This window comes from Xenopus tropicalis, chromosome 9 (assembly GCF_000004195.4).
Source record: "Xenopus tropicalis strain Nigerian chromosome 9, UCB_Xtro_10.0, whole genome shotgun sequence".
Lineage (NCBI taxonomy): Eukaryota > Metazoa > Chordata > Amphibia > Anura > Pipidae > Xenopus > Xenopus tropicalis.
This window is the reverse complement of record NC_030685.2, coordinates 28847792-28860595: the sequence shown is the minus strand read 5'-3', so window position 1 is coordinate 28860595 and position 12804 is coordinate 28847792. Positions and strand designations below refer to the sequence as shown.

The window sequence follows — 12804 nt, the reverse complement described above, 5'->3', positions numbered from 1 at the left end:
TGTCTTTAGGTTATAGATCCTACTAAACGATTAGGCTGCGAAGAGTTGGGAGGCTACGGACCTCTAAAAGCACATCCATTTTTTGAGACCGTTACATGGCAAGATTTGCACCTGCAAACTCCACCAAAACTTACAGCATATTTACCGGCAATGTCTGAAGATGACGAGGATTGCTATGGGAATGTAAGTTTTGTTTTTTTGTTTTTCTGTAGCACTACATCTATCTGCACTGGTAGAATCTTCAAAATGTTATTGAGCTAGGGATAAAGCAAGAATTGGTTTTTAAACAAAAAAAGGTACCAATATGTCGGTGATACTGACATCATTCTTTAAAGGAGAACTAAATCTTGGCAAAGAAGTAGGCTAGAAATGTTGTACATAATGTTTTAGGGTTCTGTACCAGCCAAAGGCAACTACAGCCTTTGAAAAAATCTGTGCCTCCAAAGATGCCCCAGTAGCTCCCCATCTTCTTTTCTGCTGATTCACTGCCCATGCTCTGTGCTGCTGTCAGTTACATGAGCTTAGGGACCGACTCACAATATCCTGAATATATAGAATATACATATTGCAATACAGGTACAAGGCTAATTCTTGTTACGTGGCAGCCCTACAGCATTAGTTACTATATAAACCTCATTTTCTGCTTGATGATTTGCAACAACCCCTAAGCTTAGCTTCTCAGTAGCTACCCATAGCACACGAAGCATGTGAGCGTCACTGACACTCCTAACACAAATCCAAGATGGTGATCCCCTGTGTAGGTCTGGATCATTATTGTTGTAGAGATTCTAAAAAAAAATAGGTGACGTAGTAAGGTCAGTATACAGAAAGACAGTATTTCTATTCATATTTGTTTTTGGGGTTAGTTCTCCTTTAACAGGTGTCCGTATCAGTATAGATGTTTACCTTTGGAAAGTGTCCAAATACGAAAAGCCTTAGGATCTTTTCTTAATAGGTAGATAATTTGCAATGACACATTGCATCACTGGTGCATATACTATGATAAATACTATCTAGTATAAGAAACCATCTGAGGTGTTAAAATACTTATTTTTAATTGGATGTTTTTCTATTTTAGTATGATGACCTCCTGAGTCAGTTTGGCTGCATGCAGGTAGCAACCTCAGCGTCTTCCCCTTCGCTGGCACCTTTAGAACCTCTTCTTTCTCAGAGGTGTGGCAGTAACATAGAGCAATACATACATGACCTTGATAACAATTCATTTGAGCTTGATCTCCAGTTCTCTGAAGCAGAGAAGCGACTACTTCTGGAGAAGCAAGTGGGAGGAAATCAGTGGTAAGATAAATATACTGGAAATAATTCTGAATTTAAGAAACTTTAGGGCAAATTGTTTTTTTTTTTTTTGGTCTTATATACTTAGACTGATCTAAATGTAATCATCTGTTCTCTAAACTTATCAAATTCAGCAGCTACAAAGCAGATTGTGAGGCTAGATTTTCATTATCAACCATATTCTTCATTACTCGGCTTTCTGTTCAAAAATGTTAGACACCCCCCACCCACCCAGTTATTGTATTCACTTACCTAATACCCTGGGGCAGTGCTACAATTATCGGGAAACTGCACCGGTACTTGCAAGGAGCAATCCTCTTACTCCCTTCTTCTTTCTTCACGTGGGTGCAAATGCACAGTAGAGTGAAAGCCAAACTTTAATTAAAAAAAAAAAAGCTGACTTTTTCACTGCTGCACATGCATTGACCTCGGGACTTTAAAGAAAGAAGGGAGAAAGAGGATCGATCACTCGCATGTCCCTGGGCTAACAGGAGCACCAGCCCAGGGTATCATGTAAGTGATTATAATCACTGGAGGGTGTCTAACATTTGTACATCACCCCCCAGTGTTTGTACCCTTTCTCTTCCTTTAAAGGAGCAGTTCAGTGTAAAAATAAAAATGGGTAAAATAGACTGCGCAAAATAAAAAATGTTTTCAATATAGTTAGGCAAAAATGTAATCTATAAAGGCTGCAGTGGGCAGATGTCTAACATAATAGCCAAAACACTACTTCCTCCTATACAGCTCTCTTAAGCTGTAGCAGTCAGTAGCCAATCAGTGACTTGAGGGGGGCCACATGAGACATAACTATTCCGTTAGTTTGCATTTGAATTGCATGCTCACAAACTAACTGAACAGTTATGTCCCATGTGGCCCCCTGACTAACTAAGAGGTTAGAGAGCTGAAAGCAGGAAGTAGAGTTCTGGCTCACTCCAGCCTTTATAGATTACATTTTTGCCTAACTAACTATATTACAAATATTTTTTATTTTGCACAGTCCATCCATTTTACCCAGTTTCATTTTTACACTGAACTGTTCTTTTAAGCCATCATTTCTAAGTTTTCCTAGGATACAGATTATACACAGGAATTGACCATCTGTAAAACTGTCCCACTTAAAGATGAAAGATACCAGTGTCATCCATCATTTTGATGCTATTTTTGTACATGTGTACATTTTGCCTTCCTTAAACATAAGGCTTGAAGACATCCTACTGTATAGTTGTTTGGTACTAGAAAAAAACATGTAATGTTTTTAGTTGCTGGAAAAACGAACATAAAGGTACATACAGGTGCAATGCATGTGTTAGTTAACTAATCCCAGAGAGCTAGGGCAAAGTTTTATAGAGCCCTACATTATAGAGACATTTTCAGGGGTACCTTTTTTTTAATGTAAAATTCTCAGAGCACTCTTCTAAGCACTTTTGCAATTTACATGAGTTATTTATTTTTTGTTTCCAAGATATAACATTTTATACATATAAAATATACATATACAATTTGAATTAACAGCACCACCTGCTGGTCATTTTGACCAGCTCTGAGAAATCAAGTATGATGTGATGTTGCTCTGCTTAGCAAATTAAGATTAATGTGATGTTTCTCTATTTAGCATTAATTCAAGCAACATCACAGGTCCTTTATTGTCTTAGAGTTGTTTTTTTTTTTTTATTCCCGTCCGTAAACAGTCAACTAAAATGAACAGCAGGTGATGCTATTACAAAATTCATGAGTTTATAATTGTCTAAAATGTTTAATATCTTTGAAACGAAAAAAAAATGTCTCATGTAAATTGCAAAAGTGCGTAGAAGAGTGTTCTGCGCAAGTGCTAGTACAGGTATGGGATCCCTTATCTGGAAACCCGCTATCCAGAAAGCTCCGAATTACGGAAAGCCTGTCTCCCATAGACTCCACTTTAATAAAATAATTCAGAATTTTTAAACTGATTTCCTTTTTCTCTGTAGTAATAAAACAGTACCATGTAATTGATCCCAACTAAGATATAATTCTTATTGGATGCAAAACAATCCTATTGGGTTTAATTAATGTTTTATTGATTTTTTAGTAGACTTAAGGTATGGAGATCCAAATTACGGTAAGACCCCTTATCCAGAATACCCTTGGTCCCGAGCATTCTGGATAACGGGTCCCATACCTGTATATATTTACTACCACACCAATACCCTTTGCTATTTGAAACTTTCATTTCATTTTTACACAGTACTGGAGAGATTGAAATAAAAAAGAGGTATATAAAATCATGTATATATTGTATGGTTATAGAGAAACAACACTCCGCAATCGGCATATAAGAGAATTCATCCAAGATGTGACAGCCTTCCTGTTATACCCCTGTTTTGGTTAAAGCAATTGCACATACATTCTTCTAATAGGTTTGTGTAACATTACACTGGACAGCTTAACTTGTCCTCTTGTACCTCAGCCCAGTGGTTCCCAAACATTTTAACAAAGACCTAGTAATCTTCAATATGGATGAATTGCTAAGATATAAACATGCTTTTGTCTGCATTAGAAACATACATAGGATACATTCTAAAGCATCTACTGAATGAATTCTGTACATTAACTGTCCTAGCATTGAACTTTCTTGTAAATAAAAGATGCTGTACCAACTTATGTTAAGTCTTGGAACATGATGTAGGTAGCACTGAAATATGAATTGTTTTTGTTTTTTTTTTTTTTTTACCCAGGCATCAGTTTGTAGAAAATAATTTAATTGTAAAAATGGGTCCAGTAGACAAAAGAAAGGTGAGTTGAATTATTTATACTTTTGCTTTAAGACTGTTTTGAATGTACAGTCAAATTTGGAACAAAATTCATTTTTGTATTATTGTGCTTGATTGTACAACTCAATTTCTGTGTTTGTGTGAGCATTGCCCATTATTTCTATATCCAGATATCATATATCACACAAATGAAGAAGGCTAAAATTGTTTATTATGGTTTTATTATGCTTAGTATGTTGTCTTACCAGAACACTATTATAGGTACAAGGATACATTACTGGGTGTATTTAACATTGGAGACAAACATCACCAGTGATGTCGCCAAAGCAACCAGCAACCATCAGATTTTTGCTTTTGTTTTCTAAAGGTGGCCATTTACATTAATATCAGCTCGTTTAGCTAGGTCGCCAAACGAGCAGATCTAGTAGGCTGCCCTGTAGAAAACTATCCTGGGTAAAAGTGGAGCACCAGTGAGGGTAATTAGTCACTCGGGGGGTGCCTAACAAGTTCCTGAACTCTCACGACCCCCCCAGTGATTAATTAACCCTGCTGCTGCTCCAATTCTATAAAATGCTTCAAAAAACATCCTCATACATATAAATCGTTTCTTACATTGCTTAACTGTCTGTTTGACATGGAACATTGACGATGCATTAAAAATGCATTATACTTCATTAAAAGAACTTTCAATTGTCTTTTACCTTAGGGTTTATTTGCTCGTCGGCGCCAACTACTCCTCACAGAAGGTCCACATTTATATTATGTAGATCCTGTAAACAAAGTGCTGAAAGGCGAGATCCCATGGTCACAAGAACTGCGCCCAGAGGCTAAGAATTTTAAAACTTTTTTCGTACACACAGTAAGTATTCCCTTGCTATATAATTCCTAAACTGTCCGTTACGTTGTCTTTTTAGCTAACTTCCAACCATTTTATTTTGCAGTCTGTATGGATAGTTTAACAAAGTACTATAGGCCTTATATGTATAAGTACTATAGGCCTTTAATGCTAATATTGCAGATGTGCTCTGCACCTCCCTTTTCTCCGTGCTTAAAGACTTCATGTATATGGAATGGTCGTTATACAGGGGAGTAAAATGAGGGTTGAATTAGATATTGCTTTCACAGTAACTCTCTAGACTCAAAAGAAGTTTTTGTGCTCTGCTAAAACAAAAGCAATGTAATAGTTACAACCAGGACTGGACTAGGATCTACAATAAATCCTAGTATTTCAAGTACACTGATACCAAACCACTCCCATCCCCACCAACCAGCCCAATAAATAGTGACTGTCTATGGCATCTTACAGCAGACCCTCTGGCAATTGCCAGAATCCACAAATTGTAGTCTGGGCCTGGTTTCACCAAAGTTTAGGTTTTTAGCGGACCACCAGCATACTTGACTTTATATTTTATGTGAGCAATTTCTCTGGTAATTGCTCCTAAGTGCAGTTATGAGGGAAATAAAAAAATAAATGAACTGACTCAGCACCTGACTGGTTTTGTTGCCAAAACCTGCCACTGACAGCCAGTTGGGCAGGATGGGGTTTGGGGGAAGCTGATCATTCTGATCTAACTAAACACATAGAAGCAGTTAGCCGAGCCTTGTGTGTATGAGCCTTGTGTGTCAGATACACGGCAGTCTTAAATCACAGCAGTAAATCTGACACAAGATTAAGCTGAATGCACTGAATGGTATTTTAGAGGAGCACCCAGCTTGCTTTAACTCTTCACAAGTCTAGCTCCGATCAATAAGCTGCTGCCACATGAGACATTTTTCTTGCTTTGAATATACATCATATACATAATTAGAATTATGATGATTTCTACATCATTCGAAATCCTGGCAGGAAAAAAGGGACTAAACATTGATGTTACAAATTGTAACAACTTCTCCACAGCTTACAGACAGCATTTAGGAACTACATAACCCACAATGCATGTCACTCTGATGTTTTTTTTCCTTATTGACGTCACATGTGCAAGGAATTGAGGGATTTTGGGATGCAGGCTGAGGATAGTCAACTACGGTTACATTTTTGTTTGAGCCTCAAAGTAGTCAGCCAGATCAGCAAGGGAACAGGGGGCCAGGCTTAGGGAACTGTTCCAAACCATATTATTACATTAAAAATCATGAAAAGGCTGCATATTTTTAATTGTTGTACGTTGTAAAGTTGCTTGAAATTATGTTTACTTTTTAAAAAAAAACTTTAAGTTGTGTTTGGGTGGAGTTTCTCTTTAATACATCTAGTGGCCAGATTTTCCAAATAGCATGTAGGAGGGTCAGATTAAATTAAAATGATGTAATACTGTTAAGTCTATGGAGCCTTTCAGCAGACTGGGTGCCATAAAAAACCTTTGAAGGGCCACCAAATGCTTTATACTATGGAGTGCAGTACTTCAGTCGAAGTAAATGAATATAAATTGCAAGTCGCTTGCCAAAGCATGACTGAGCTGATGGCTGCAGGGTTTAGTTATATTTACTATACTTCACTGCAAGCAGCTGCAGGGTTTATACTGGATTTTCCATCACAGCTGGATGCAGGACAAGCATAGTTTAACAGTAGACTGAGAAATAACCTAACTCACGTGTCTGCTTTTAACTTCCAGCTGTACTGGAAAAGCCCAAGAGTTTATATAGCCTGTAAGGATAAATATTTAAGGAAGGCTTTACAGTACTGGCAGCATGTCCATAAATGTGGCCTGTCCGAGAAACATTCCAGCAACTCTGTAGACTGAACACTTTTTTTTTTATTATTAATCTGATTCCCCGATTGTGGGTCAGCCAAATATTTTCTTATTCTTTTTAATACACTCCTAGGCCTTTATTGTTGGGAATTGCTAGCATATGCACTGCTCTCTTTCTAATGCATTGGGATTTTAGGAGAATCCAAAACTTTTTTAAGCACCTTCCCAATTGGTTTAGCCCCTTATTTGTTAAAGGGTTGGATTATCCCAGTTAGTTTTAATCTGTTATAGAATATAATATTTTTAGAAACTTTTCAATTGGTCTTCATTATTTATTTTTTTTTATAGTTTTTTATTTATTTGCCTTCCTTTTCTACATCTTTCCAGCTTTCAGATGGGGTCAGCTAAAAATATATTGCTCTGTGAGGCTACAATTTTATTGTTATTGTTACTTTTTATTCCATATCTTTCTAATTAGGCCCACTCCTATTCATATTCCAGTTTTTTATTTAAACGACTGCCTGGACCTAGCAACAAAATAGCTGCTGAAATTCCAAATGAAAAAAGCCTTCTGACTTTCGCCAAAACAATTATTTTGCCAAAAGTCAGAAGGGAGCAAAAAAGAAGGGAGAAAGTGTCAGAAGGGGGCAAATTTTAGCTTGTCCCTATTCCCAAACTGGTTATTTTTGGCAATAGGGATAGCACGCTGATAATATAGAAGAAACCTATGCTCAATAAAAGTGATCCTTAACCAGTGGCTCGCGAGCAAGATATTGCTCACCAACCCCTTGGGTGTGATTCCCAGTGGTCTTAAAGGAACAATAACACCAAAAAATGAAAGTGTATAAAAGTAATAACAATATAATGTACTGTTGCCCTGCACTGCTACAACTGGTGTGTTTGCCTCAGAAAGACTATTATAGTTTATATAAGTAAGCTGCTGTGTAGCCATGGGGGCAGCATTCAAAGGAGAAAAGGCACAGGTTACTTAGCAGATAACAGATAAATCCCCATTATATGGGGCTTATCTACTAGTTATCTGCTATGTAACCTGTGCCTTTTCTCCTTTTTTCCAGCTTGAATGGCTGCCCCCATGGCTACACAGCAGCTTATTTATATTGTAGCTTTTCTGTAGTACAAACACCAGTTTTTTGCAGAGCAACAGCACATTATATTTTAATTACTTTAAAACACTTTAATTTTTTGATGTTACTGTTCCTTTAAAGCAGGTGTCCATTTTGAATTTCTGACATAAAGGCAAGTTTTTGAGGTGTAAAGACCATGTGTGCTGCAAAAACAGAGCCTTCAAGTCAACGTTGGGCTACCAAATAACCAGTTACAGTGCTTATTGGTCACCCCCTAAGAACTTTATTTTATGCTTGCGTTGCTCCCTAACTTTTTTTTATTTTAATGTTGCTCATGGATAAAAAAGGGTGGGGGGCATCTGCTCTGTTCCATTCAGAATATAAACAAGTGAGTACTACTAATCCTGAGAGCCAGAGGTTAGTGCTTACATTGTAGGGACAGAGATCTGCTGTTTCACACACAGTGCAATAACTCCTCTCTAGTCTTACTATAGCTCTATTTGGTGCCACAGGGCTTAGAGGTATGATATAATGTGTATAATGAAAAATGTGTACATATCAGTAGGTGACTTATATCTCTGCTCTGCAGTTAGCATACTGCTTTGTACCTATTATACATGGAACTAAACTTCAAAGCCTGGCAGCTGGCTATTAATGGGTACATCCGACAACAGCACTAGAATTTGAAGACCACGTATCTGTGATGATATATCTGACCATGGCTAGCTGCTGAAGGACTATAAATGCGTTGGGGAAAGGGGCCTAGTAACTTAGTGAAATATTAAAAAGTTAAGTGCAGATTCTCAGATTTCACTCACTGTACCACTCAAGTTCAGCATGCTTCTCTTGCAAATCAACATTCCTTGTCTGTGCAGTCTTAGGGCTGGGTGACATCCGTGCCCATTCCTTTACTGTCACCCCTTAATCCTCTGCGTCAGGAGTATGTGCAGTGCTTCACACCTAAAGGCGCTTATACACTAGTCAGCCACACACTGTATCCCATCGGTCCTGAGACCAAGCAGACTGAAAGGACCATACGTGGTATTGCTGCCTTTCCATTGTTCTGCTTGTTTAGGCCCACAAGCAGGAAGCAAATAGTAGTTTCCTCAGTTTCGTCTGGCAATGTACCATTCACTGGCCAAAATAGGCAGTTAAGATTTTTAAACATGTCCTTTAAGATTTTGATACATATATGGCAGAATCTGAGTGATATTTAAAGACCGTAGAGAAGCAAGCATCCCCAAAGGCACACAATTAGAGACAAAACATTTGTTAATTTTACATTATTAAAAACAAAAAAATATATATATATGCAGTATATTGTAAGTGGGCCCCTAAGCTCAGGTAAGTGACAGCAGCACAGAGCATGTGCAGTGGATCAGCAGAAAAGTCTCCGCAAGGGTATTTGTCACCAAAGGTCTTTAATCCTTAATTTGGGAGCGGGAGACTGTAGGTCACAATTTTGGCTATGCTACTGGCTTGACTATTCAGTAATGTTTACATTCTTCTTTACCTTTATTTTTTAGCCAAACAGAACCTATTATCTAATGGACCCAAGTGGAAACGCTCACAAATGGTGCAAAAAGATCCAGGAAGTGTGGCGACACAGATACCAGAACCATCAGAACAGTGGCATATAGCAGTCAGTGCTTCTCCTTGGTGTCCTCTAAGCTTCCCCTCTTGCTGCTAGAAAGTCCCTGACACAACAGATGAGCTTTACACAGCAGAGCAGAAGAAAAGCCCTTCGCCCATCTCTCAGCCACCATCGTCATACATCTAATATTTAAATGGAAATAGCAAAACAAAGAACATTTATGGAATTCAGGGTTGCTTTGCGTCTTCTCTGTACCTCCGTTGGGTTCCAACATGCATATCATTGCGCTGAGCATCTTGCTTTTTCTGCAGAATCCTTTGCAAACTAGTGAGTAGGCCTCGCTATGCCAGCTTCACTTACAGTTGGTAGAACCACAAATCCTTGTATGCACATGTATACCGACACACCACATACAGTAATCCGTGGCACTCTCCTGATTTTCTCTTCCTCTTAGTAAATCAGGAGGATGTTGGAGCTGTTCAACTTTTGCATTGTTGTAAGCAGTAGCAAACGCTACCTTCCAACCACATGGAGAGTATAATTGCTCTGCAAAGATTTTAACTTATTTTTATTCCGCTATTTCCTGTATGTGGCACATCCAGTAAGGTTAAACACGTTCCTTGTTACAGGGAATTGGTGGTACCTTCAAACCAGTGGCATCAGGCGGCAGGGAAAGCAAACTCCTGATCTTTGCACTGAATATACCTGTTTTTTTTTTTTTCTTTAAAACACCCTACAATTCAGTTTTTAATATACTTTGCAAGCACACTTTTTATTACTTACAAATGCTGGTGCTTTTCTTAGCATCACTAGATTAGAAGTCAGTTGTCCACTGAAAATATGCACTTTGTGGATTTTAATACATTTAGCAACTGTTCTATTAAACATAAAAAGAGAGTTCTACTGACGGCATTTAGGGCTGCCTACAAAACAATGTTTTAGTATAGGGTTGTATCAGGTTGCTGTACCTGCTGCTATTTCAATCCTTTTTTTTTTTTTTTTTTTTTTTTACTTTACAAGTTAACCAGGCCACAAAATCGATCACAGACCATTGAATTCTAGGAAATACTTATGGTACTTATGTCATATCCAGGATATTGGTTTTATTACCTGCATCTTTTTTGTGGTCAGAAACATTTCTGTGCTTAAAGGAGAAACGAAGCATTGTCCGCACCTGATGAAGTATTGATTCCTAATATACAAATTATATATCTATATATTTATATAAATATATAGATATTTATAGATACAAAATATAGTGATGAGAGCTCACGGTGAATACCAGTTGGTGCTTAATTGTCCAGTTTTTACAAAAGGATAATCTGCTTCTGTGTCTGCTGAATCCTTAACAACAACGCTGTCCCTTTACCACTTTGAAAGCTGGAAGACAAGGTGGCACTTAAGTGGGGGACAGTCAACTGCTATTGCCCCAACCCCTCGTTAAAGTTGCTTGTGGTCAAAACAGTTTGGTGTTTTGCCTGTCTGTACCTTCATATCATAGCAAATGCTTGTGGTGAGACTACTTTAGTGAGGGCACCTTTAGTAAATCTGCCTTAGTACATTTTGTCTCTGACCCAAAACTTTGTTTAGAATGTGACACTGCAGCTCACGGTGACTTCAATAAAAAACAAAAACCTCTGCTACCCACACCCATGAAGTAATTTATGTCCTGCACCTAGTACACAAACGTGTCTGGTCGGCTGTGTGTGGAGAATACTGTTGAAAAACCTCTTGACCATGCTCTAGGTATCATGTTGTGTCCGCTAAATGCATTTATTTGGTGGCAGTGTTTCAGTACTGCTGTGTCTAGTTACAGAATTAAAATTAAAAAAATTAAATTAAAAACAAGCTTGATAGTAGTAAATGTTAGCTTTTTTTCAGGTTGGTGGCAGTTGGTTATAAACATGTTTTTTTTTAATTCTCTACCTGGTTTGTAGCTGACTGTGATGTACAGGCGAAGCTTAAGAACTGAAAATAAAAAAAACTTACTAAATGGAAACTGTACCCATGGCTGTTCCATTTATTCACCAGAAGGACTTTGGTAGTAACCTTTAAAGGGGTGGTTAACCTTCAAGTTAACTTTAGTAAGTTATAGAATTCCCTACTCCTAGCAACTTTGCAGTTGGCCATTATTTATCTTTTATAGTTTTCGTCTACATCCAGCTTTCAAATAGAGGTCACTGACCCCGGCAGTTACTATTGTTACTTATTATTCCTTATCTTTCTATTCAGGCCCTATCCTATTCATATTCACGTTTCTCATTCAAACCTCTGCCTGGTTGCTAAGGTGAACAAGACCCTAGCAACAAGATAGCTGCTAAAATTCCAAACTGGAGAGCTGCTGAACAACAAGCTAAATAACCGGAAAACCATAAAAATTAAAACCAATTGCAAATAGTCTCAAAAAATCAAAGTCTATATCATATTAAAACTTAATTCAAAGATGAACAACCCCTTTAACGAAGCAAAAACCTGTCAGAACCATTCCGGTTTGGTCTGTTGCTAGGTGAGGGCTAATGCTTTCTGGTAAATAAATGGACTCACTTCTGCCTGTAGGTGTGGTCTCCTTTTAAAACAAATAATGCAATGATAGGATATTCACTTTTGTATTTTTATTCTTATATAAGGTTATTTGGTGGCTAATTGTTGGCCTCTAGTTCAGTCTGTGTTATTTAAATTCTAATATATGAATTATTTGGATTGAATTCATGTTCCGGGCCATGTTGTTGTATGTATTCATGTACAGCCATGAATGTGAATAATTATTGTAAACTATATTTTACAACTTTTTTTTCTGGCTTTATTATATAAATTTTCTATTTGGTCAATGATTTAATCATATTTCTCATAATTTAATGAACCTGTTTCTTCTTTTCAGATATTTGTGCCCCTAGATGTAGTTACTGAATGAGGATTTTTTTTTCACATATGCTCGATTTAGTCTTCTAATAAAAGGCATGTAGGGTTATAGGTGTACAAGTTGTCTCTCGTTATTTCTTACCGCTTGGCTGCCATATTTACTCAACAAAATGCTGTAAATCAGAGCAGGACGCATTCTCTGGAAGAAGTGTATATTCAAATATAGAAACGTAAAAGGAAACAAAACCCTACAATCATTTTGCTGAATATTTTAAAAGCACCCATCATATTCCATAGCGCTGAACAATAGAAGCATGTAATGCAATGTTACAGCTGAGAGGAGAGAGTATAATGCATCAGTAAATACAAAAAGGAAAAACTGGTGTTAAATGAAGTATATCGGTCTTAAGGAGAATGGTGTGGAGATGTTGGAAAGGAGAGTGTGTATGGAGAGATGGTGGAGCAGAGGAAGAGTACATAATAGAGTAGGGAGAGCAGATTTGAAAAGGGAATAGCACAGAAAAGAAAAAGTGGAGAAAAAA

At 37.5% G+C, this 12804-nt stretch overlaps 1 protein-coding gene across 1 annotated transcript in view; it reads left to right on the top strand.

Moving 5' to 3' along the window:
• Nucleotides 1–12379, top strand: part of pdpk1 (3-phosphoinositide dependent protein kinase 1) — a 37133-nt gene extending 24754 nt beyond the window's left edge. The window contains exons 10-14 of the mRNA XM_002938414.5: nucleotides 10–183; nucleotides 1079–1296; nucleotides 4005–4062; nucleotides 4747–4899; nucleotides 9336–12379. Of these exons, the coding sequence (XP_002938460.2) occupies nucleotides 10–183; nucleotides 1079–1296; nucleotides 4005–4062; nucleotides 4747–4899; nucleotides 9336–9449 (717 nt within the window). The 3' untranslated portion in view covers nucleotides 9450–12379. The remainder of the gene's footprint in view (nucleotides 1–9; nucleotides 184–1078; nucleotides 1297–4004; nucleotides 4063–4746; nucleotides 4900–9335) is intronic.
• Nucleotides 12380–12804: the final 425 nt, after the last annotated feature.